This window comes from Bombina bombina, chromosome 3 (assembly GCF_027579735.1).
Source record: "Bombina bombina isolate aBomBom1 chromosome 3, aBomBom1.pri, whole genome shotgun sequence".
Classification (NCBI taxonomy): domain Eukaryota; kingdom Metazoa; phylum Chordata; class Amphibia; order Anura; family Bombinatoridae; genus Bombina; species Bombina bombina.
Window position 1 is genome coordinate 38829910 of NC_069501.1, and position 26834 is coordinate 38856743.

General features: G+C 40.9%; 1 protein-coding gene across 1 annotated transcript in view; it reads left to right on the top strand.

Annotated features, from left to right (window-relative positions):
• The window catches only part of LOC128652831 (uncharacterized), a 303688-nt gene that overhangs the window by 194984 nt on the left and 81870 nt on the right, over nucleotides 1–26834 (top strand). The window contains exon 3 of the mRNA XM_053705795.1: nucleotides 22724–22987. Within this exon, the coding sequence (XP_053561770.1) occupies nucleotides 22724–22987 (264 nt within the window). The remainder of the gene's footprint in view (nucleotides 1–22723; nucleotides 22988–26834) is intronic.

Sequence of the window (26834 nt, forward strand, 5' to 3'; positions counted from 1 at the left end):
CACCTGTATGTATGAGAGTGAGGGTGCGTGCGCACATGTATATCTATATGGGATATGTATGAGAGAGGGTGCGTGCGCACCTGTATATGTATGAGAGAGGGTGCGTGCGCACCTGTATATGTATGAGAGTGTGTGCGCACACACCTGTATATGTATGAGAGTGTGTGCGCGCGTCTGGATTCTCCTTTTACAAATAAGGCAAATAATGGGTGGAGTTTGACTACTGGAGAATAGCTGCAGTTAAAAGGATGTTAATTTGTTTTAAAACGTTAAAGGAGCATTGAACACAACATTTTTCTTTTATGTTTCAGATAGAACATACAATATTAAAGACTTTTACATTATACTTATGTTATCCAGTTTGCTTTTTTCTTTTAGTATCCTTTGAAAAGCATACCTAGGTATGCTAAGGATCAGTAGTGCACTACTGGGAGCAACTGGTGATTGGTGGTTGCACTTATATGCCTCTTGTCATTGGCTCCTTTAATATGTTCAGTTAGCTCCCAGTTGTGCATTGCTGCATATCCTTCAACAAAGGATAACAAGAGAATGAAGCAACATTATTAATAGCCTCACCATCCTCTGACCTCACCGCACGTCACTTAGGTTGACATGCTCAAACCCTTGGCGTTTACACTCTTTGTATATTTGTCATCATGCTTCCAGCGACCGAGGCAGTGCAAATTCGTATTTAAGTCAAGGCTTATGATCTTAGTTATTATAAAAAATGATCATATGAGAAATTGATTATATCCCTGACAATTGACCCTTCCAACATCTATAGAAAATAGTTTTGATCTACTTTATGTACTAGCTAAGAACCATTTTTATAGGAACTACCCAATTCATAAGTTGACAGTATATTGCTTCCACTAGCACCCAAGTATCCATTTTATACTTTCCAGAGTCTTTCAGTCATTCTCAGGGACCTAAAACTAGTCTCTAGATTAATACAAGGTAAGGATTACTACTTGAGTGCTCCCTAACAGTGAAGGAATATTACTATTGTTATTGATCACATCAAAAATTGTAACAGGTTCAATGGGTTTACTCTTTTTAAATATCCCTGACTTTACATTACTAACTTCGGTCTCACCCCCCCCCCCCCACCCATATAGTTTATCTAGTAAGCTAAGTAAAATATATCCAAAAACCTATACCCTTAAATTGTTGTTGTCGATACTTTATACTAATTTCTCATTTGCAGCTCCCTATACACTACATTACTATTATACCAATTTATATTTGTAATGCCCATGGGATATTACACTATCAGACCGAACGCAGCCAGTAGTCTTCTTATCCCAGTGTCGAGCCGGAATGATAGGGAATATCCCAAAGCAGAGAAAGTTTGCAAGATGAGGTAAGCGGCACTCACCAGAGGAAGGATGGTCTTCGGCGGCAACAGGCAGGGAATCAGAGAAAGGTAGTTCAGGGGTAAAGCACAAGAAGGGTTAGGCAGGCAGGGTTTGGCAACAGTAAAGCAGTCCAAGGGCAAACCACTAGAATGGTCGGGCAGGTAGGGTTTGGCAATGGTAAAGCAGTCCAAGGGTAAAGCACTAGAATGGTCAGGCAGGCAGGGTTTGGCAACAGAGAGGCAATCCAGAACAATAGGGGTTAAACAAGCAGAGTGGTCAGACAAGCAGAGGTCAGCATCAGTATATCAATCCAGCAATTTATGGGTTAACAGGCAGAGTAGTCAGACAGACAGGGGTCATAAACAATAGGGCAATCAGAGTAATAACAATCTATAACACCCAGGAGTACACAAAGTAACACCTATACTTGAGCAGTGATAGATCGTACTGAGGAACTTACATAAGCGCAGGATTCGTGCCACAGGAATCATCCGAGAGAGGAGCGTGCAGCGATTATGTCAGCGCCGCACGCATCCGGACCCGACACAACCCCTGGCAACGAGCAGGGAAGGAGATGCCGTGCCCTTAGCAAAGGCTAAAGCGGCGTGGCTTTACATAGTCCCCCTCTCAAGGGTTCTGTCAGGGTTTTTTTCCCTGCCTTGTTTGCCATGTGCTGCTGGCAGCCATTTTACTCACTTCTCTTGCTGACTCTGGTGCATACTGTGTGATGCTGCTCATTTCCTCCACTTCCTTTTATGGCCAGACTGGTGTACATCATCCCTGTGAGACAGGATGCAGTCTCAGAATTGTGATGTCATCACTTATTATTTAAAGGGCCTCTGTTCAGTATGCTTTGCCCTTGCGTTGTCTCAGACCTGTTTGTGAGAGCTCCTGTGTATTACCTGGCTGTCTGACGTCCCTCCTGGTTCCTGATCCCTGGCTTGTTCCTGACTCTGCTGTTCTCCTTGTTCCTGATTCCGGCTCGTCTGACTATTCGCTTTGGCTCCTGACTCGGCTCGTCTGACTACCAGATCTGGTTTTGATTCCTGGCTTGTTATTTGACTTGTGGACTTTTTATTATTTTTTGCTATTAATAAAGGTGAGATTATTTTTGCACTTCTCGTCTCAGTCTGATTCCTGGCACCCTGACAGGTTCCCACCGGGAACCAGAGTCGGCTTCAAAGGATGAGCAACATGGAATCTGGAGACCAAAGATGGAGCATGTACGTCACGGCCAGGAACCCAGGAATGATCCGCCACAGAATAACTCTTTCAGTGTACTAGATACTGCAGATGTCTGCACCTGTATTTGGAGTCCAGGATCTTAACAACCTCATACTCAGGGTTGCCATGGACCAGGAGCGGAGGAGGAGGAGCTCTAAGTTGGGTATATCTATTCCTGATGTAAGGCTTGAGTAGAGAGATGTGGAAGACTGGGTGTATGCGTAGGGTTTTGGGCAAGGCCACTTTGTAGGCAACAGGAGACAGTCTTTTCAGGACTTTGTAAGGACCGATAAACCTAGGCCCTAGTTTGTGACAGGGTTGACGTAGACAAATATGTTGAGTAGAGACCCAAACACGTTCACCTACTGAGAGGGCACGTACAGATGCTCTATGTTATCATCAAACTTCTTGTATCTAGAGATAGCTGAACGTAGCTTAGAGTGAATATGTCGCCAATGAGTGGTGAGTTCAGTAACGTGTCCGTCTGCAGCAGGAACCACAGTGGACAGAAAGAGGGAAGACACAAGGTTGATACCCTGCTGCAGCTTGAAATGGAGAACATTGTAGAGAAAAGTGCCAATGAGTGTTTCTCGCCAGCTCGGCTAGGGGCAACAAGTCAGACCAATTGGTATGGCAAGAATTGACAAAGGCTCTTTGGTAGGCCTCGAGATCCTGGTTTACTCTGTTAGTCCATTGGTCTGAGAATGGTAGCCAGAAGACAAAAAAACAGTGGTTCCTATCAAATTGCAAAAAGCTCTCCAAAAGGTAGAGATGAATTGTGGAACTCTGTCGGAAACGATATTCACAGGAATGCCATGAAGACGTACCACATGCAAGAGAAAAAGACAGGGTCACATCAGAATAATGGATGGCGGTGTCAGGTAGCAGGGTCATATCAGAGTAAGGGATTGCAGTGTCTCTGTAATTCCTTTAACCCCTTAGTGACCAGACCACTTTTCAATTTGTTGACCATCTGGGACCAAGGCTATTTTTGCATTTCTGCAATGTTTGTGTTTAACTGTTATTTTCCTCTTACTCATTTACTGTACCCACACATATTATATACCGTTTTTCTCGCCATTAAATGGACTTTCTAAAGATACCATTATTTTCATCATATCTTATAATTTACTATAAAAAAATTATAAAATATTAGGAAAAAATGAAAAAAAACACACTTTTTCTAACTTTGAGCCCCAAAATCTCTAACACATCTACAACCACCATAAAATACCAATGCTAAACAGTTTCTAAATTTTGTCTTGAGTTTAGAAATACCCAATGTTTACATGTTCTTTGCTTTTTTTGCAAGTTATAGGGCAATAAGTACAAGTAGCACTTTGCTATTTCAAAACCATGTTTTTTCAAAATTGGCGATAGTTACATTGTAACACCAATATCTGTCAGGAATCCCTGAATAACCCTTCAAATGTATATATTTTTTAAAAGAAGACAACCTAAGGTATTAAACTTGGGGTATTTTGACTTTTTTCATGCAACCATTTTACCACCAATCTATGCCAAAGTTTGGGGGGGGGGAAAAATAATTTGATTTTTTGACAAATAGTAATTTAAGAATACATTTACTGATAAAATGGTAAGGGTTACTGCCAAATAACACCCTAATATGTCTTCAGTAGCATCTCCTGGGTACAGTGATACCACCCATGTATAGGTGTGTCGGGTTCTCTGTGGGCTAAAAGGCCTTATTTTTAGGTAGCGCATTCCAGTTTTTCAACTTGGAATTTTCACATCGGTCATCATGCACCCATGTCCTATTTGGGACATTTCTGAAGCTGGCCAATGGAATTTACCCCCATCAAACCATATATTTTTGAAAAGTAGACACCCTAGGGTATTTAAAATGCTGGTATTTTAACACTTTCCATGCACTAATTCAACCACTAGTCTTTGTCAAACTTTAGGGTAGTTATTTTTTTGTGTTATTTTTCACACACATTGTATTTTATGCATGGATTTTCAGTTCCTGTTATGTGTTACTGCCAAAAAACACCTCAATATGTGTTCAACAACATCTCCTGAGTACAGTGATACCACCTATGTATAGGTGTGTCGGGTTCTCTGGGGGCTAAATGGCCTTATTTTTAGGTAGCGCATTCCAGTTTTTCAACTTGGAATTTTCACATCGGTCATCATGCACCCATGTCCTATTTGGGACATTTCTGAAGCTGGCCAATGGAGTTTACCCCCATCAAACCATATATTTTTGAAAAGTAGACACCCTAGGGTATTTCAAATGCTGGTATTTTAACACTTTCCATGCACTAATTCAACCACCAGTCTTTGTCAAACTTTTGGGTAGTCATTTTTTTGTGTTATTTTTCACACACATTGTACTTTAGGCATGTATTTTCAGTTCCTGTTATGTGTTACTGCCAAAAACCACCTCAATATGTGTTCAACAACATCTCCTGAGTACAGTGATACCACCTATGTATAGGTGTGTCGGGTTCTCTGGGGGCTAAATGGCCTTATTTTTAGGAAGCGCATTCCAGTTTTTCAACTTGGAATTTTCACATCGGTCATCATCCACCCATGTCCTATTTGGGACATTTCTGAAGCTGGCCAATGGAATTTACCCCATCAAACCATATATTTTTGAAAAGTAGACACCCTAGGGTATTTCAAATGCTGGTATTTTAACACTTTCCATGCACTAATTCAACCACCAGTCTTTGTCAAACTTTTGGGTAGTCATTTTTTTGTGTTATTTTTCACACACATTGTACTTTAGGCATGTATTTTCAGTTCCTGTTATGTGTTACTGCCAAAAACCACCTCAATATGTGTTCAACAACATCTCCCGAGTACAGTGATACCACCTATGTATAGGTGTGTTGGGTTCTCTGCGGGCTAAATGGCCTTATTTTTAGGTAGTGCATTCCAGTTTTTCAACTTGGAATTTTCACATCGGTCATCATGCACCCATGTCCTATTTGGGACATTTCTGAACCTGGCCAATGGAATTTACCCCCATCAAACCATATATTTTTGAAAAGTAGACACCCTAGGGTATTTCAAATGCTGGTATTTTAACACTTTCCATGCACTAATTCAACCACTAGTCTTTGTCAAACTTTTGGGTAGTCATTTTTTTGTGTTATTTTTCACACACATTGTACTTTAGGCATGGATTCTCAGTTCCTGTTATGTGTTACTGCCAAAAACCACCTCAATATGTGTTCAACAACATCTCCCGAGTACAGTGATACCACCTATGTATAGGTGTGTCGGGTTCTCTGGGGGCTAAATGGCCTTATTTTTAGGTAGCACATTCCAGTTTTTCAACTTGGAATTTTCACATCGGTCATCATGCACCCATGTCCTATTTGGGACATTTCTGAAGCTGGCCAATGGAATTTACCCCCATCAAACCATATATTTTTGAAAAGTAGACACCCTAGGGTTTTTCAAATGCTGATATTTTAACACTTTCCATGCACTAATTCAACCACCAGTCTTTGTCAAACTTTTGGGTAGTCATTTTTTTGTGTTATTTTTCACACACATTGTACTTTAGGCATGGATTTTCAGTCCCTGTTATGTGTTACTGCCAAAAAACACCTCAATATGTGTTCAACAACCTCTCCTGAGTACAGTGATACCACCCATGTATAGGTGTGTTGGGTTCTCTGGGGGCTAAAAGGCCTTATTTTTAGGAAGCCCATTCCATTTTTTCCACTTTGAATTTTCACATCCCATGCACCCATATCCTATTTAAGACATTTCTGAAGCCGGCCAATGTAATTTACCTCAATCAAACCATATATTTTTGAAAAGTAGACTTCCTAGGGTATTTCAAATGCAGGTATTTTAACACTTTCCATGCACTAATTTAACCACTAGTCTTTGTCAAACTATTGGGCATTCATATTTTTGTGTTATTGTTCACATACATTGTACTTTAGACAAGGATTCACAGCTCCTGTTATGTGTTACTACCAAAGAAGACACCAATATGTGGTCACCAACATCTCCTGAGTTCAGTGATACCACCTATGCATAGGTTTGGTGGCTTGTTTGGGGGGTGCAATGCCAAATGTCTGACATGCGTTTGTGATTTTTTTTCACATTTAACATATTTTCTTTGCCTATCGTCTTTTTGGGGGGTCTTTTAACATACCCCAATTTATTTGTTTTCCATGAATGTGCATATATTTGAAAAGTTGACACCCCAAGGTATTGTATATGGTGTGCTTTGATGCCTTTGAAGCAACCGTTTTAGCCCAAAAAATTGGAGAAAGTGTATGGTGGTTATTTTTCAATTTTAATTTTTACAGACACATTGCTTTTTGACTATGATTTAGGAGAGACTGTTGTAAGTTATTGCAAAAGAATACTTCAGGTTGTTTTCTGCAAGGCACCCTGAGTACACCTATGCCCCCCATGCATAGGTTTGCCAGGATTTTGGGAAGGTTATGTTACAATGTTATGACTTGTGATTTTAGTTATTAACAATGAGAGTATTTCTTCTGATAGGCCTATCTTTAGTTTGTGGCCTATCGCATACCCCACTTTTATTTATTGCCATGAAAGTGTATATTTTTTAAATGTTGACACCCCAAGGTATTGTATATGGTGTGCTTTGATGCCTTTGAAGCAACCGTTTTAGCCCAAAAAATTGGAGAAAGTGTATGGTGGTAATTTTTCAATTTTCATTTTTACAGACACATTGCTTTTTGACTATGATTTAGGAGAGACTGTTGTAAGTTATTACAAAAACATACTTCAGGTTGTTTTTTGCAAGGCACCCTGAGAACACCTATGTCCCCCATGCATAGGTTTGACAGGGGTTTTGGTTAAAAAAAAAAAACAGGCCCAATTTTAGAAAAAAATAGAGTAGTGAAATGTAAAAATCTGGCACAGTAAAAGTAAAAAAAAAAAAAACCCATCTAACAGTAAACATAACCAAAAAAAAAATATATATATATATAACACCAAATGTATTTATTTTTTTAAAAATTGACCATTGTATGGTACCGCTTGAAGCAGTCCCCAATGCAGAGTGCAGGCTGTCCAGGGCAATCAGGACAGTGATATATGGTGTCCCTTCTCTTCCCCCTCTTGGTACAGACTCTGCATTTTTTTTGTGGTTTCTGCTTTGCGGCAGTAGGGGGGATTTTAAAAATAAAATGAGTAGCCCCAACTCTGCTCTCTCCCATCACCGCCCGGGGAGCAGGTGCATCATGGTACAAAATCCCAGTAATAATCTGGAGCTGAAACTGTAAAAAAGTTTTTTTAACTCTGGGGTTTGCTTTTTTGAACAACAAAAAAGCGTTGTGGGTTGCAATCTGCATTAGGTAAATTGCAACCTTTTTGTACCAGGCCCTTGTCTTCCGCATAATTAGGTAGGGCTGCAGCAGCTGATCAGCCAGATCAACCCCACCCATATGCCGGTTATAAGACTTGATGCACACTGGCTTCCTTATGATCTCAGCTCTGCCACGTACAGAAACCGCCACCGTCCTCTCTGTGTGGATGGTGGTAAGAAGGTATACATCCTTCTTGTCTCTGTACTTAAGTGCCAACAGCTCCTCTTGGCGCAGAGCTGAGGTCTCCCCCCTTCGTAGCCGGGTGTGTACAAGTTGTCCTGGGAAACCTGCGCGGTTCTTTTTAATAGTACCGCAAGCTACTGTATCAAAGCAATACAGTAGCTTGAACAAAAGGACACTTGTATAAAAATTGTCTAAGTACAAGTGATACCCTTTGTTCATTAGGGGTAATATCAGGTCCCAGACAATCTTGCCAGTGGTTCCCATATGTTCTGGGCAACCTGGAGGGTCAAGGTGGCTATCCTTTCCCTCATACACCCGGAAGGCCTGAGTATACCCAGTCTCGCTGTTACAGAGCTTATACACCTTTACCCCATATCTGGAGCGTTTGGAAGGAATATACTGCTTGAATCCCAGCCTTCCCTTATACTTCATTAGGGATTCATCAACGCATATATTCCTTCCAGGTGTATAAGCCTCTGCAAACCTGGCAGAAAAGTGGGTTATCAGGGGGCGGATTTTATACAGCCTGTCAAATTGGGGATGCTCCCTAGGGGGGCACAGGCTGTTGTCGCTGAAGTGCATGAAATGCAGAATCATTTCATACCTCTTCCTCGACATAGTCTGGGAGAAAATGGGGGTAGAGCAGATGGGGCTACTACTCCAGTAGGAGCGAATGGAGGGTTTCTTTATGATGCCCATCAGCATAGTCAATGCCCAGAATTTTTTGAATTCTGGCACATTGATGGGGGCCCATTGCTGCTTTGCCAAATATGTTCCAGGCTTTGCAGAACGGAACTGATGGGCATATAAATTAGTTTGGGCGACAATGTTCCCCAATATATCATCGCCCAGAAACACTTCCAGAAACTGCTGGGGGCTAAAACCTGCCACATCTATATTTATGCCAGCATTTGCTGTGAAGGGTGGGATATCTGGCCTCTGGAGATGAGGCGTTACCTACTCTTCAGCAGCAATGGCAGCAACACGCCTCCTTCTGGCAGGGGGGCTAGCAGGGGGGGTAGCAGAGGGGTTGGCAGGGGGGCTAGCAGCCACAGATACATCACTATCAGTTGAGACTGCATCTAGTGATTTATCTGAGCACATGGCAGGGTCAAAATTGGGGTCTGAGTCAGAAATAGAGGCATCTGACTCTGACGCAAGGATGGCATACGCCTCCTCAGCACTATATCTTTTCTGTGACATTTTTGTATCTGTCACAGAAAACAATTACTAAAAAAAATTAAATTAACTAAATTAATTAACTAAGGCCTAGATTTGGAGTTCGGCGGTAGCCGTCAAAACCAGCGTTAGAGGCTCCTAACGCTGGTTTTGGCCGCCCGCTGGTATTTGGAGTCAGTGATTAAAGGGTCTAACGCTCACTTTTCAGCCGCGACTTTTCCATACCGCAGATCCCCCTACGCCATTTGCGTAGCCTATATTTTCAATGGGATCTTTCTAACGCTGGTATTTAGAGTCGTTTCTGAAGTGAGCGTTAGAGCTCTAACGACAAGATTCCAGCCGCCTGAAAATAGCAGGAGTTAAGAGCTTTCTGGCTAACGCCGGTTCATAAAGCTCTTAACTACTGTACCCTAAAGTACACTAACACCCATAAACTACCTATGTACCCCTAAACCGAGGTCCCCCCACATCGCCGCCACTCGATTAAAATTTTTAACCCCTAATCTGCCGACCGTCACCTACATTATACTTATGTACCCCTAATCTGCTGCCCCTAACCCCGCCGACCCCTGTATTATATTTATTAACCCCTAACTTGCCCCCCACAACGTCGCCGCCAGCTACTTAAAATAATTAACCCCTAATCTTCCGACCACAAATCGCCGCCACCTACGTTATCCCTATGTACCCCTAATCTGCTGCCCTAACATCGCCGACCCCTATATTATATTTATTAACCCCTAATCTGCCCCCCTCAACGTCGCCGACACCTGCCTACACTTATTAACCCCTAATCTGCCGAGCGGACCTGAGCGCTACTATAATAAATGTATTAACCCCTAATCCGCCTCACTAACCCTATCATAAATAGTATTAACCCCTAATCTGCCCTCCCTAACATCGCCAACACCTAACTTCAATTATTAACCCCTAATCTGCCGACCGGAGCTCACCGCTATTCTAATAAATGTATTAACCCCTAAAGCTAAGTCTAACCCTAATACTAACACCCCCCTAAATTAAATATAATTTTTATCTAACGAAATAAATTAACTCTTATTAAATAAATTATTCCTATTTAAACCTAAATACTTACCTGTAAAATAAATCATAATATAGCTACAATATAAATTATAATTATATTATAGCTATTTTAGGATTAATATTTATTTTACAGGCAACTTTGTTATTATTTTAACCAGGTAAAATAGCTATTAAATAGTTAAGAACTATTTAATAGTTACCTAGTTAAAATAATAACAAATTTACCTGTAAAATAAATCCTAACCTAAGTTATAATTAAACCTAACACTACCCTATCAATAAAATAATTAAATAAACTACCTACAATTACCTACAATTAACCTAACACTACACTATCAATAAATTAATTAAACACAATTCCTACAAATAAATACAATTAAATAAACTAGCTAAAGTACAAAAAATAAAAAAGAACTAAGTTACAGAAAATAAAAAAATATTTACAAACATAAGAAAAATATTACAACAATTTTAAACTAATTACACCTACTCTAAGCCCCCTAATAAAATAACAAAGCCCCCCAAAATAAAAAATTCCCTACCCTATTCTAAATTAAAAAAGTTACAAGCTCTTTTACCTTACCAGCCCTGAACAGGGCCCTTTGCGGGGCATGCCCCAAGAAGTTCAGCTCTTTTGCCTGTAAAAAAAAACATACAATACCCCCCCCCAACATTACAACCCACCACCCACATACCCCTAATCTAACCCAAACCCCCCTTAAATAAACCTAACACTAATCCCCTGAAGATCTTCCTACCTTGTCTTCACCATCCAGGTATCACCGATCCGTCCTGGCTCCAAGATCTTCATCCAACCCAAGCGGGGGTTGGCGATCCATAATCCGGTGCTGAAGAGGTCCAGAAGAGGCTCCAAAGTCTTCCTCCTATCCGGCAAGAAGAGGACATCCGGACCGGCAAACATCTTCTCCAAGCGGCATCTTCGATCTTCTTCCATCCGGAGCGAAGCGGCAGGATCCTGAAGACCTCCAGCGCGGAACATCCATCCGGACCGACGACTGAACGACGAATGACTGTTCCTTTAAGGGACGTCATCCAAGATGGCGTCCCTCGAATTCCGATTGGCTGATAGGATTCTATCAGCCAATCGGAATTAAGGTAGGAATTTTCTGATTGGCTGATGGAATCAGCCAATCAGAATCTAGTTCAATCCGATTGGCCGATCCAATCAGCCAATCAGATTGAGCTCGCATTCTATTGGCTGATCGGAACAGCCAATAGAATGCAAGCTCAATCTGATTGGCTGATTGGATCAGCCAATCGGATTGAACTTGATTCTGATTGGCTGATTCCATCAGCCAATCAGAAAATTCCTACCTTAATTCCGATTGGCTGATAGAATCCTATCAGCCAATCGGAATTCGAGGGACGCCATCTTGGATGACGTCCCTTAAAGGAACAGTCATTCGTTGTTCAGTCGTCGGTCCGGATGGATGTTCCGCGCTGGAGGTCTTCAGGATCCTGCCGCTTCGCTCCGGATGGAAGAAGATCGAAGATGCCGCTTGGAGAAGATGTTTGCCGGTCCGGATGTCCTCTTCTTGCCGGATAGGAGGAAGACTTTGGAGCCTCTTCTGGACCGGATTATGGATCGCCAACCCCCGCTTGGGTTGGATGAAGATCTTGGAGCCAGGACGGATCGGTGATACCTGGATGGTGAAGACAAGGTAGGAAGATCTTCAGGGGCTTAGTGTTAGGTTTATTTAAGGGGGGTTTGGGTTAGATTAGGGGTATGTGGGTGGTGGGTTGTAATGTTGGGGGGGGGGGGGTATTGTATGTTTTTTTTACAGGCAAAAGAGCTGAAATTCTTGGGGCATGCCCCGCAAAGGGCCCTGTTCAGGGCTGGTAAGGTAAAAGAGCTTGTAACTTTTTTAATTTAGAATAGGGTAGGGAATTTTTTATTTTGGGGGGCTTTGTTATTTTATTAGGGGGCTTAGAGTAGGTGTAATTAGTTTAAAATTGTTGTAATATTTTTCTTATGTTTGTAAATATTTTTTTATTTTCTGTAACTTAGTTCTTTTTTATTTTTTGTACTTTAGCTAGTTTATTTAATTGTATTTATTTGTAGGAATTGTGTTTAATTAATTTATTGATAGTGTAGTGTTAGGTTAATTGTAGGTAATTGTAGGTAGTTTATTTAATTATTTTATTGATAGGGTAGTGTTAGGTTTAATTATAACTTAGGTTAGGATTTATTTTACAGGTAAATTTGTTATTATTTTAACTAGGTAACTATTAAATAGTTCTTAACTATTTAATAGCTATTGTACCTGGTTAAAATAAATACAAAGTTACCTGTAAAATAAATATTAATCCTAAAATAGCTATAATATAATTATAATTTATATTGTAGCTATATTAGGATTTATTTTACAGGTAAGTATTTAGCTTTAAATAATAAGTTATTTAATAAGAGTTAATTTATTTCGTTAGATGAATATTATATTTAACTTAGGGGGGTGTTAGGGTTAGACTTAGCTTTAGGGGTTAATCCATTTATTAGAATAGCGGTGAGCTCCGATCGGAAGATTAGGGGTTAATAATTGAAGTTAGGTGTCGGCGATGTTAGGGAGGGCAGATTAGGGGTTAATACTATTTATGATAGGGTTAGTTAGGCGGATTAGGGGTTAATAACTTTATTATAGTAGCGCTCAGGTCCGCTCGGCAGATTAGGGGTTAATAAGTGTAGGCAGGTGTCGGCGACGTTGTGGGGGGCAGATTAGGGGTTAATAAATATAATATAGGGGTCGGCGGTGTTAGGGGCAACAGATTAGGGGTACATAGGGATAACGTAGGTGGCGGCGGTTTACGGAGCGGCAGATTAGGGGTTTAAAAAAATATGCAGGGGTCAGCGATAGCGGGGGCGGCAGATTAGGGGTTAATAAGTGTAAGGCTAGGGGTGTTTAGACTCGGGGTACATGTTAGAGTGTTAGGTGCAGACGTAGGAAGTGTTTCCCCATAGCAAACAATGGGGCTGCGTTAGGAGCTGAACGCTGCTTTTTTGCAGGTGTTAGGTTTTTTTTCAGCTCAAACAGCCCCATTGTTTCCTATGGGGGAATCATGCACGAGCACGTTTTTGAGGCCGGCCGCGTCCGTAAGCAACTCTGGTATCGAGAGTTGCATTTGCGGTAAAAATGCTCTACGCTCCTTTTTTGGAGCCTAACGCAGCATTTGTTTGAACTCTCGATACCAGAGTTAATTTTATGGTGCGGCCAGAAAAAAGCCCGCGGAGCGTTAACAGCCCTTTTACCGCCGAACTCCAAATCTAGGCCTAAATTAACTAGCAAAAAAGTACAGCTATGCTACTGCCAGTGATTTATAGCGATCACTGGCAAGCTAGGGGTTAATGGCTCTGAAAATTAAATTAAATTAACTAAATGTTTCTGAAAAGAGCCTTTGGGTTTTTAAAAAATTACAACAACAAAATTAACCGATAAAAAAATGCACAGACAGCAAAAAAGTACAGCTATGCAACTGCCAGTGATTTATAGCGATCACTGGCAAGCTAGGGGTTAATGGCTCTGAAAATTAAATTAAATTAACTAAATGTTTCTGAAAAGAGCCTTTGGGTTTTTAAAAAATTACAACAACAAAATTAACCCCCTTAAAAAAATGCACAGACAGCAAAAAAGTACAGCTATGCAACTGCCAGTGATTTATAGCGATCACTGGCAAGCTAGGGGTTAATGGCTCTGAAAATTAAATTAAATTAACTAAATGTTTCTGAAAAGAGCCTTTGGGTTTTTAAAAAATTACAACAACAAAATTAACCCCTAAAAAAATGCACAGACAGCAAAATGCAGCAAAAAAAAAGTGCACCTATGCTACTGCCAGTGATATATAGTGATCACTGGCAAGCTAGGGGTTAATGGCTCTGAAAAGAGCCTTTGGTTCTATATTTTTTAACAAATAAAAGAAATAAATCTCTCTCTCTGCTAAATACAGGTCTCTCTCTCTCTCCAACAAAATGGCAAGTGAGGAGAGGGAGGGAGATCCACACTGATCATAGTCAATATTTACAAATATTGACATGATCAGACAAATGGGGTATTTTATTATAATTTTTTTTTTTAGGATGGGAGGCTCAGATTGGGTGACCCTAGCTTGCCCCTATGATGATGCAGGCTAGGGACACCCCCAGAGGCCCCATGATGCACTGGGCATCGCCATCTTGGATGCCTAGTGAAGGGGGAGGGGGGGGGGGCTATTTGGGCTTTTTTTTTTTTTTTAATTTATTATTTAATAACCAACTAAGTGCCTCGACCCACCGAGGCACTTAGCACACAAGCAGAGCATCGGAAGCGTGTCCGATTGCTTCCGATGCTCTGAAACACTGCCGGGCTCCACGTGGAGCGAAACCGGAAGTGATCACTCGTGGGGGAGTGATCAATCCGGTCCCGGCACTCGGGAACAGTATTGCAGGATGCCTAGACATCAAGGCAAGCCTGCAATACTGTTAGAGCAGCTGGAAGCGATTTCGATCGCTTCCAGTGCTCTGTTAAACCGACGACGTATGCCATACGTCCTCGGTCGTTAAGTGCTTTTTTTTTAGGACGTATGGCATACGTCGTCAGTCGTTAAGGGGTTAATGAAGTAGGTTGAGGCAATTCTAAAACTGCGGTGACTTTAGCAGGATCCATGGCAAAACCCTCCTTCGAGATGATATAACCTAGGAACTGGATCTGAACTTGGTCAAACTCACATTTTTCTAGCTTGGCTACCAAAGAATTGTCTCTGAGACGTTGAAGTACCTGTTTCACGTGCTTATGATGCTCCTCCAGAGTGGAAGCGAAAACAAGGATGTCATCCAGATAGACGATGACAGTGCGGTTGAGGAGGAAAGATCCATGGGTTCCTCTACTGGGGTGGCTGGAGAAGTTGAAGGGGTAGAGGACACTGCAGAAACCGGACAAATAGAAGGATGGGAGGGAAGGATTCTTAGAGTTCTGTCCCTCTCGGCTTGTCTCTCCTGGAAGCGAGGGTCTAGACTGATACATAGTTATATAAAGTCATCCAAAGAAGAGGGAATATCACGATGAGTTCATCTTTGATGCGTTCATGCAGACCCCTCCTAAAGGCTGTCTTATATTATACACAATGTAAAAATTTCGTTTGATTTACTGCCTTTTTTCACTGTTTTTCAAATTCTGACAAAATTTGTTTCTCTTAAAGGCACAGTACAGTTTCTTATATTTGCTTGTTAACTTGATTTAAAGTGTTTTCCAAGCTTGCTAGTCTCATTGCTAATCTGTACAAACATGTCTGACATAGAGGAAACTCTTTGTTCATTATGTTTAAAAGCCATTGTGGAACCCCCTCTTAGAATGTGTACCAAATGTACTGATTTCACTTTAAGCAATAAAGATCATATTCTGTCTTTAAAAAAATTATCACCAGAAGAATCTGACGAGGGGGAAGTTATGCCGACTAACTCTCCCCACGTGTCAGATCCTTTGACTCCCGCTCAAGGGACTCACGCTCAAATGGCGCCAAGTACATCTAGGGTGCCCATAGCGTTTACTTTACAAGACATGGCGGCAGTCATGGATAGTACACTGTCAGCGGTATTAGCCAGACTACCTGAATTTAGAGGAAAGCGAGATAGCTCTGGAGTAAGACGAAATACAGAGCATACTGACGCTTTAAGAGCTATGTCTGATACTGCCTCACAATATGCAGAAGCTGAAGAAGGAGAGCTTCATTCTGTGGGTGATGTTTCTGACTCAGGGAAGATGATGCAACCTGATTCTGATATCTCTACATTTAAATTTAAGCTTGAACACCTCCACGTGTTACTCAGGGAGGTTTTAGCTGCTCTGAATGACTGTGATACAATTGCAGTGCCAGAGAAATTGTGTAGACTGGATAAATACTATGCAGTGCCGGTGTGCACTGATGTTTTTCCAATACCTAAAAGGTTTACAAAAATTATTACTAAGGAATGGGATAGGCCAGGTATGCCGTTCTCTCCCACTCCTATTTTTAGAAAAATGTTTCCAATAGACGCCACCACACGGGACTTATGGCAGACAGTTCCTAAGGTGGAGGGAGCAGTTTCTACTCTAGCAAAGCGTACTACTATCCCTGTCGAGGAAAGTTGTGCTTTCTTAGATCCAATGGATAAAAAGTTAGAGGGTTACCTTAAGAAAATGTTTGTTCAACAAGGTTTTATCCTACAGCCCCTTGCATGCATTGCTCCTGTCACTGCTGCTGCGGCGTTCTGGTTTGAGTCTCTGGAAGAGGCCTTTAGAGACTCCATTGGATGACATACTTGACAAGCTTAGAGCACTTAAGCTAGCCAATTCTTTTGTTTCTGATGCCATTGTTCATTTGACTAAACTAACAGCTAAGAATTCTGGTTTTGCTATCCAGGCACGCAGAGCGCTATGGCTTAAATCATGGTCAGCTGACGTTACTTCAAAGTCTAAGCTGCTTAACATTCCCTTCAAGGGGCAGACCCTATTCGGGCCTGGTTTGAAGGAAATTATTGCTGATATCACTGGAGGAAAAGGTCATGCCCTTCCTCAGGATAGGTCCAAATCAAGGGCCAAACAGTCTAATTTTCGTGCCTTTCGAAACTTCAAGGCATGTGCGGCATCAACTTCCTCTAATGCAAAACAAGAGGGAACTTTTGCTCAGTCCAAGACGGTCTGGAGACCTAACCAGACCTCGAACAAGGGTAAGCAGGCCAAAAAGCCTGCTGCTGCCTCTAAGACAGCATGAAGGAACGGCCCCCTATCCGGTAACGGATCTAGTAGGGGGCAGACTTTCACTCTTCGCCCAGGCGTGGGCAAGAGATGTCCAGGATCCCTGGGCATTGGAAATTATATCCCAGGGATATCTTCTGGACTTCAAGGCTTCCCCCCCAAAAGGGAGATTTCACCTTTCACAATTATCTGCAAACCAGATAAAGAGAGAGGCATTCTTACACTGTGTACAAGATCTCCTAGTTATGGGAGTGATCCATCCAGTTCCAAAGGAATAACAGGGACAGGGATTTTACTCAAATCTGTTTGTGGTTCCCAAAAAAGAGGGAACCTTCAGACCAATTTTGGATCTAAAGATCTTAAACAAATTCCTCAGAGTTCCATCATTCAAGATGGAGACTATTCATACCATCCTACCTATGATCCAGGAGGGTCAATACATGACTACAGTGGATTTAAAGGATGCTTATCTTCACATTCTGATACACAAAGATCATCATCGGTTTCTCAGGTTTGCCTTCCTAGACAGGCATTACCAGTTTGTAGCTCTTCCCTTTGGGTTAGCTACAGCCCCAAGAATTTTTACGAAGGTTCTGGGGTCGCTTCTGGCAGTCCTAAGGCCGTGGGGCATAGCAGTGGCCCCTTATTTAGACGACATCCTGATTCAGGCGTCAAACTTCCAAATTGCCAAGTCTCATACGGACATAGTGTTGGCATTTCTGAGGTCGCATGGGTGAAAGGTGAACGAGGAAAAGAGTTCTCTATCCCCCCTCACAAGAGTTTCCTTCCTAGGGACGCTGATAGATTCTGTAGAAATGAAAATTTACCTGACGGAGTCCAGGTTATCAAAACTTCTAAATTCCTGCCGTGTTCTTTATTCCATTCCTCGCCCTTCGGTGGCTCAGTTCATGGAAGTAATCGGCTTAATGGTAGCGGCAATGGACATAGTGCCGTTTGCACGCCTACATCTCAGACCGCTGCAACTATGCATACTCAGTCAGTGGAATAGGGATTACACAGATTTGTCCCCGCTACTAAATCTGGATCAAAAGACCAGGGATTCTCTTCTCTGGTGGCTATCTCGGGTCCATCTGTCCAAAGGTATGACCTTTCGCAGGCCAGATTGGACAATTGTAACAACAGATGCCAGCTTTCTAGGTTGGGGTGCAGTCTGGAACTCCTTGAAGGCTCAGGGATCATGGACTCAGGAGGAGTCACTCTTTCCAATAAACATTCTGGAACTAAGAGCGATATTCAATCCTCTTCAGACTTGGCCTCAGCTAGCGACAATGAGGTTCATCAGATTTCAGTCGGACAACATCACGACTGTGGCTTACATCAATCATCAAGGGGGAACAAGGAGTTCCCTAGCGATGTTAGAAGTCTCAAAGATAATTCGCTGGGCAGAGATTCACTCTTGTCACCTATCAGCTATCCATATCCCAGGTGTAGAGAACTGGGAGGCGGATTTTCTAAGTCGACAGACTTTTCATCCGGGGGAGTGGGAACTCCATCCGGAGGTGTTTGCACAATTGGTTCATCGTTGGGGCAAACCAGAACTGGATCTCATGGCGTCTCGCCAGAACGCCAAGCTTCCTTGTTACGGATCCAGGTCCAGGGACCCAAAGGCAACGCTGATAGATGCTCTAGCAGCGCCTTGGTCCTTCAACCTGGCTTATGTGTTTCCACCGTTTCCTCTGCTCCCTCGTCTGATTGCAAAATCAAGCAGGAGAGAGCATCGGTGATCTTGATAGCACCTGCGTGGCCACGCAGGACTTGGAATGCAGATCTGGTGGACATGTCATCCTTTCCGCCATGGACTCTGCCGCTGAGACAGGACCTTCTACTTCAAGGTCCTTTCAACAATCCAAATCTAATTTCTCTGAGGCTGACTGCCTGGAGATTGAACGCTTGATTTTATCAAAGCGTGGTTTCTCCGAGTCAGTCATTGATACCTTAATTCAGGCACGAAGGCCTGTCACCAGGAAAATCTATCATAAGATATGGCGTAAATATCTTTATTGGTGTGAATCCAAGGGCTACTCATGGAGTAAGGTCAGGATTCCCAGGATATTATCTTTTCTCCAAGAAGGATTGGAGAAAGGATTGTCAGCTAGTTCCTTAAAGGGACAGATTTCTGCGCTATCTGTTCTTTTGCACAAGTGTCTGGCGGAGGTCCCAGACGTTCAGGCATTTTGTCAGGCTTTATTTAGAATCAAGCCTGCGTTTAAACCTGTTGCTCCACCTTGGAGCTTAAATTTGGTTCTTAAAGTTCTTTTTTTTGGCAGCTATTTCCTCGGCTCGTAGAGTTTCCGAGTTATCTGCCTTACAATGTGATTCTCCTTATCTGATCTTCCATGCAGATAAGGTAGTTCTGCGTACCAAACCTGGGTTTTTACCTAAGGTGGTATCTAATAAGAATAACAATCAAGAGATTATTGTTCCGTCTTTGGACGTCTATTACACAATCTGGACGTGGTTCATGCTTTAAAGTTTTACTTACAAGCTACTAAAGATTTTCGTCAAACATCTGCTTTGTTTGTTGTCTACTCTGAACAGAGGAGAGGTCAAAAGACTTCGGCAACCTCTCTTTCTTTTTGGCTAAGAAGCATAATCCGCTTAGCCTATGAGACTGCTGGCCAGCAGCCTCCAGAAAGGATTACAGCTCATTCTACTAGAGCTGTGGCTTCCACATGGGCCTTTAAAAATGAGGCTTCTGTTGAACAGATTTGCAAGGCGGCGACTTGGTCTTCGCTTCATACTTTTTCAAAATTCTACAAATTTGATACTTTTGCTTGTTTGGGGGCTATTTTTGGGAGAAAGGTTTTACAGGCAGTGGTACCTTCCGTTTAAGTACATGCCTTGTCCCTCCCTTCATCCGTGTACTTTAGCTTTGGTATTGGTATTGGTATCCCACAAGTAATGGATGATCCGTGGACTGGATACACCTTACAAGAGAAAACATAATTTATGTTTACCTGATAAATTTATTTCTCTTGTGGTGTATCCAGTCCACGGCCCGCCCTGTCATTTTAAGGCAGGTATTTTTTAATTTTAAACTACAGTCACCACTGCACCCTATGGTTTCTCCTTTCTCTGCTTGTTTTCGGTCGAATGACTGGATATGGCAGTTATGGGAGGAGCTATATAGACAGCTCTGCTGTGGGTGTCCTCTTGCAACTTCCTGTTGGGAATGAGAATATCCCACAAGTAATGGATGATCCGTGGACTGGATACACCACAAGAGAAATACATTTATCAGGTAAGCATAAATTATGTTTTTTAAAGCTTTGAAATGAAGTCTTTAAATGCTAAACAGCATTATAAACCTAATAAAATAATCACACAACACAGAATATATAATTCAACTAAGTTAAATGAACAAAAACATTTGCTAAACAGCATTATAAACCTAATAAAATAATCACACAACACAAACTTTACTGATTTATAGACGGGAAGATCTTGTTCCTTTGCAAGCTACTCGACTGGCTTGCATATCTTTGCTGCAACACAAGCGGACAGCTACACCTACTGGCTATTTTAATCAATGCACTGCTTCTCAATCCTTTTCAACATGACTGAAAAAAAAGTTTGTTCTGAAACGGTGCAAATTGTACCGTTGTAAAACGAGGGCCACCTGTGTATGTATATATATATATATATATATATATATATATATATATATATGTGTGTGTGTGTGTATATATATATATATATATATATATATATATATATATATATATATATATATAGGGATTAAACACATAATTAAAGTAAGTTCCAAACCAGCAATGCACTACTGGAATTTAAATGAGCACATTTGGTGAGCCAATTACAAGATATGTGTGTAACCAGCAATCAACAGCTAGCTCCCAGTAGTGCATTGTTGCTTCTTAGATAGGGTCACCACCTCAGCCATGTTTTCCTGGACACTTATGACTTACACATGCTGCTGGGTGTGCAGGGGGAACCTGTATTGTGTTTCTGGACAGCTCTATTCAAAATACTCCCTGCAGCATATGTAACTGATAGCTGAGGTGTAGGGATGGGTGAATGTGTTTATATTTGAATTAAAATGTTTAAACGAATGTTATTGTAGCCATTCGATTTACATAATAGAATGTTGATAAGAACAAATATTCTTAAAAATTCTATTTTCGAATGTTATTTACAGTTTTCGAATGTCACATTCATATATTACATTTATAAAACACAATTGTAGACTAGAAATACTATTTTGAATTCGAATGTTACATTTATTAAACACAGTTGTAGACTAGAAATACTATTTCGAATTTGAATGTCACATTCGAATTCGAATATTACATTTAGAAATTTAATGAACACATAGCTAAACATTCTATTATTCGAACAAATATTTTCTAATTTTATTGAAAAATTCAAAAACGAAAATAGAATGTTAGAATGTTATATAAACATTCAAAATTCGATTCGAACGACTGTGTCAAAATTTCGAATTTTTAGAAACATTCGCCCATCCCTACTGAGGTGGCAATCCTGTTTTGAGGATATGTACAGTACACATTCTTTTCAACAAAAGGTACCTAAGCGAAAAAAGTAAATTTGATAATAGCTTAAATGCTCTATCTGAATAATTTAAGTTTAAATGTAACTTTCCAATCGGTATGGCTAAATTATACTATTATTGTATGTGCTTGTTTTTGGGTGAATTGGAGTGGGCGGAACTAGGCAAACCATAAATGGGTGTGGCTCTGCTGCAAAGTATCCCTGAATTTGTTTTTAAAATGTTGACAGCTGTGGAATTGTATACCCTAATAAGATTCACATGCCCAGGGTGCCAGAGAGCTTTCTGTAATTTACTGTTATATAGCCACCTTATTGATTAATATATTTTTTTCTAGATGTTCCTCTATCTGCTATAGAGACTCACTGTCTGTCTAGTGTAGATTTTCTTAGGGAATTGGAGGGCATCAAGAAGTTTTTGGCACTAGTCAAGTTCAGGGGTGGCACATAGGAACCAACTGCTGCACATAGCACCATCTATGTGATAAGGTGTCTTCTGTTTGTCTCATTACTCACAACCAGGAGCCATAGACAAATGGAGAGGACATGCGCCCCCTCTAGACAACCAGGAATCCTTCTGTCCTAGGCACAGTTCTTGTTAGTCTACACCAAATGCACTCTTGTCCTAGTTCTGGGAATAAAATCTTCTCCTTCATTAGTGCCCAGTCAGTCACCCAGCCTCTCCCACTGTAAGTCACTGATATCTAGTTATTGTTACTGCTTTCCCTATATCTGCTCCTGTCTTATTGTTTTATTTAGTTGTAGACATGACTTTATAATGTATTCTAGGAGTCTATAATAATATAAGTTAAATCATCAAGGGGAACTGTTAGAACCTATACATTTATCTATTTTATTTAGATTTATATGTAGTACTCGGCTTGTTTTATGCAATATTTTTTTTTATACTATTGTAAGGTAGCTGCTTGTATTTTGAGATATTTACAATAGAAGTGAATGTTTTAAACTGGGGAACTAGTTTTAGTCACTTTACTACATAACCTGCTGTTATCTTAGTTGTTTATAAAGTTGTGTACAACCAGTAAATAAAGAATTGTGACAGTTTAAGTATGGGGAATCATCAAGGAAAGATCAGGTCAGAGGGTCACTGATTCTTCTGATACCATTACAGAACCGGTTGTGATATCTAACGTAACCACTAACACCAGTGAGTCAGGGTCAGACATCTCTCTGCATGTCCTGTTCTCTGGAGAAGAGACCACTGTGACCTGGGAGGTGGATAGAGGAGAAGTCCCTGATAGATACCAGCTGAGAGACCAAAACAGGACGCTGATTATCCCAAGTGCACAGAAGGAAGATGCTGGAAAGAGATTCATGGTCAGGGTGACAAACCTAGTCAGTGAGGGGACCTGGGAACATGTGCTGGAGATCAGAGGTAAGTGGTGCTGTTACTGTGGGGCAATAGGAGGGAATAGTAGTGTAGGTTATACATGTTGTATGACGATTTATTAGGAGAGATTATCTAAACCAATAGGAGGTGATCTGGAAAGTGAGAGGGATATATACAGCAAGGGAAGCAGGAGTGTAGATATATAGGAGGATTACATGGACCAATAGGACACAATATAGGGGTAAAAAATGTCACACTTGCTAGTTTATCACAATATGTGACCGTTACAACATTCTGGATAGGTAAATAAATATTTAAAATACTGTATTGTAACATGATAGCCTTTAAAAGTGAACCTGTGCAATATTTACCCTTTGGGCACATTCAGATTTTGGTGGCAAAATTTTGGTGGCAACATTAAAAAGACATAAACATGTAATAAGATTTTTCTGTAGTTTTCCAACAAATTAACATTCCAGGAGAGTGTGATTTTTTATTTTTTTAATTAATTGTTTTGATGAACCAATCCAGACTTGATTCTTGATTCCAGGTTCTGTTTGATTAATTAGAAAATAAGGGATGGGGGAAGGCGAAGTACATTTTAAACAGGAGACCACTATAGTATAATCAATAACATAAATTAAATGATATATAATGTAGAAGATATAGGTTTCCTGCCACAGATTCTGAGCCAGAGAACAAGGCACAACTAACAATATAAGGCCTAGATTTAGAGTTCGGCGGTAGCCGTCAAAACCAGCGTTAGAGGCTCCTAACGCTGGTTTTGGGCGCCCGCTGGTATTTGGAGTCAGTGATTAAAGGGTCTAACGCTCACTTTTCAGCCGCGACTTTTCCATACCGCAGATCCCCCTACGCCATTTGCGTAGCCTATCTTTTCAATGGGATCTTTCTAACGCTGGTATTTAGAGTCGTTTCTGCAGTGAGCGTTAGAGCTCTAACGACAAGATTCCAGCCGCCTGAAAATAGCAGGAGTTAAGAGCTTTCTGGCTAACGCCGGTTTATAAAGCTCTTAACTACTGTACCCTAAAGTACACTAACACCCATAAACTACCTATGTACCCCTAAACCGAGGTCCCCCCACATCGCCGCCACTCGATTAAAATTTTTAACCCCTAATCTGCCGACCGCCACCTACGTTATACTTATGTACCCCTAATCTGCTGCCCCTAACACCGCCGACCCCTGTATTATATCTATTAACCCCTAACTTGCCCCCCACAACGTCGCCGCAAGCTACTTAAAATAATTAACCCCTAATCTTCCGACCGCAAATCGCCGCCACCTACGTTATCCCTATGTACCCCTAATCTGCTACCCCTAACATCGCCGACCCCTATGTTATATTTATTAACCCCTAATCTGCCCCCCACAACGTCGCCGACACCTACCTACACTTATTAACCCCTAATCTGCCGAGCGGACCTGAGCGCTACTATAATAAAGTTATTAACCCCTAATCCGCCTCACTAACCCTATCATAAATAGTATTAACCCCTAATCTGCCCTCCCTAACATCGCCGACACCTACCTTCAATTATTAACCCCTAATCTGCCGACCGGAGCTCACCGCTATTCTAATAAATGTATTAACCCCTAAAGCTAAGTCTAACCCTAACACTAACACCCCCCTAAGTTAAATATAATTTTTATCTAACGAAATAAATTAACTCTTATTAAATAAATAATTCCTATTTAAAGCTAAATACTTACCTGTAAAATACATCCTAATATAGCTACAATATAAATTATAATTATATTATAGCTATTTTAGGATTAATATTTATTTTACAGGCAACTTTGTAATTATTTTAACCAGGTACAATAGCTATTAAATAGTTAAGAACTATTTAATAGTTACCTAGTTAAAATAATTACAAATTTACCTGTAAAATAAATCCTAACCTAAGATATAATTAAACCTAACACTACCCTATCAATAAAATAATTAAATAAACTACCTACAATTACCTACAATTAACCTAACACTACACTATCAATAAATTAATTAAACACAATTGCTACAAATAAATAAAATTAAATAAACTATCTAAAGTACAAAAAATAAAAAAGAACTAAGTTACAGAAAATAATAAAATATTTACAAACATAAGAAAAATATTACAACAATTTTAAACTAATTACACCTACTCTAAGCCCCCTAATAAAATAACAAAGCCCCCCAAAATAAAAAATTCCCTACCCTATTCTAAAATACAAATATTACAAGCTCTTTTACCTTACCAGCCCTGAACAGGGCCCTTTGCGGGGCATGCCCCAAGAATTTCAGCTCTTTTGCCTGTAAAAAAAAACATACTATACCCCCCCCCCAACATTACAACCCACCACCCACATACCCCTAATCTAACCCAAACCCCCCTTAAATAAACCTAACACTACCCCCCTGATGATCTTCCTACCTTGTCTTCACCATGCCAGGTTCACCGATCCGTCCTGGCTCCAAGATCTTCATCCAACCCAAGCGGGGGCTAGACATCCACTGAAGAAGTCCAGAAGAGGGTCCAAAGTCTTCCTCCTATCCGGCAAGAAGAGGACATCCGGACCGGCAAACATCTTCTCCAAGCGGCATCTTCTATCTTCTTCCATCCGATGACGACCGGCTCCATCTTGAAGACCTCCAGCGCGGATCCATCCTCTTCTTCCGACGACTAGACGACGAATGACGGTTCCTTTAAGGGACGTCATCCAAGATGGCGTCCCTCGAATTCCGATTGGCTGATAGGATTCTATCAGCCAATCGGAATTAAGGTAGGAATTTTCTGATTGGCTGATGGAATCAGCCAATCAGAATATAGTTCAATCCGATTGGCTGATCCAATCAGCCAATCAGATTGAGCTCGCATTCTATTGGCTGATCGGAACAGCCAATAGAATGCGAGCTCAATCTGATTGGCTGATTGGATCAGCCAATCGGATTGAACTATATTCTGATTGGCTGATTCCATCAGCCAATCAGAAAATTCCTACCTTAATTCCGATTGGCTGATAGAATCCTATCAGCCAATCGGAATTCGAGGGACGCCATCTTGGATGACGTCCCTTAAAGGAACCGTCATTCGTCGTCTAGTCGTCGGAAGAAGAGGATGGATCCGCGCTGGAGGTCTTCAAGATGGAGCCGGTCGTCATCGGATGGAAGAAGATAGAAGATGCCGCTTGGAGAAGATGTTTGCCGGTCCGGATGTCCTCTTCTTGCCGGATAGGAGGAAGACTTTGGACCCTCTTCTGGACTTCTTCAGTGGATGTCTAGCCCCCGCTTGGGTTGGATGAAGATCTTGGAGCCAGGACGGATCGGTGAACCTGGCATGGTGAAGACAAGGTAGGAAGATCATCAGGGGGGTAGTGTTAGGTTTATTTAAGGGGGGTTTGGGTTAGATTAGGGGTATGTGGGTGGTGGGTTGTAATGTTGGGGGGGGGGTATAGTATGTTTTTTTTTACAGGCAAAAGAGCTGAAATTCTTGGGGCATGCCCCGCAAAGGGCCCTGTTCAGGGCTGGTAAGGTAAAAGAGCTTGTAATATTTGTATTTTAGAATAGGGTAGGGAATTTTTTATTTTGGGGGGCTTTGTTATTTTATTAGGGGGCTTAGAGTAGGTGTAATTAGTTTAAAATTGTTGTAATATTTTTCTTATGTTTGTAAATATTTTATTATTTTCTGTAACTTAGTTCTTTTTTATTTTTTGTACTTTAGATAGTTTATTTAATTTTATTTATTTGTAGCAATTGTGTTTAATTAATTTATTGATAGTGTAGTGTTAGGTTAATTGTAGGTAATTGTAGGTAGTTTATTTAATTATTTTATTGATAGGGTAGTGTTAGGTTTAATTATATCTTAGGTTAGGATTTATTTTACAGGTA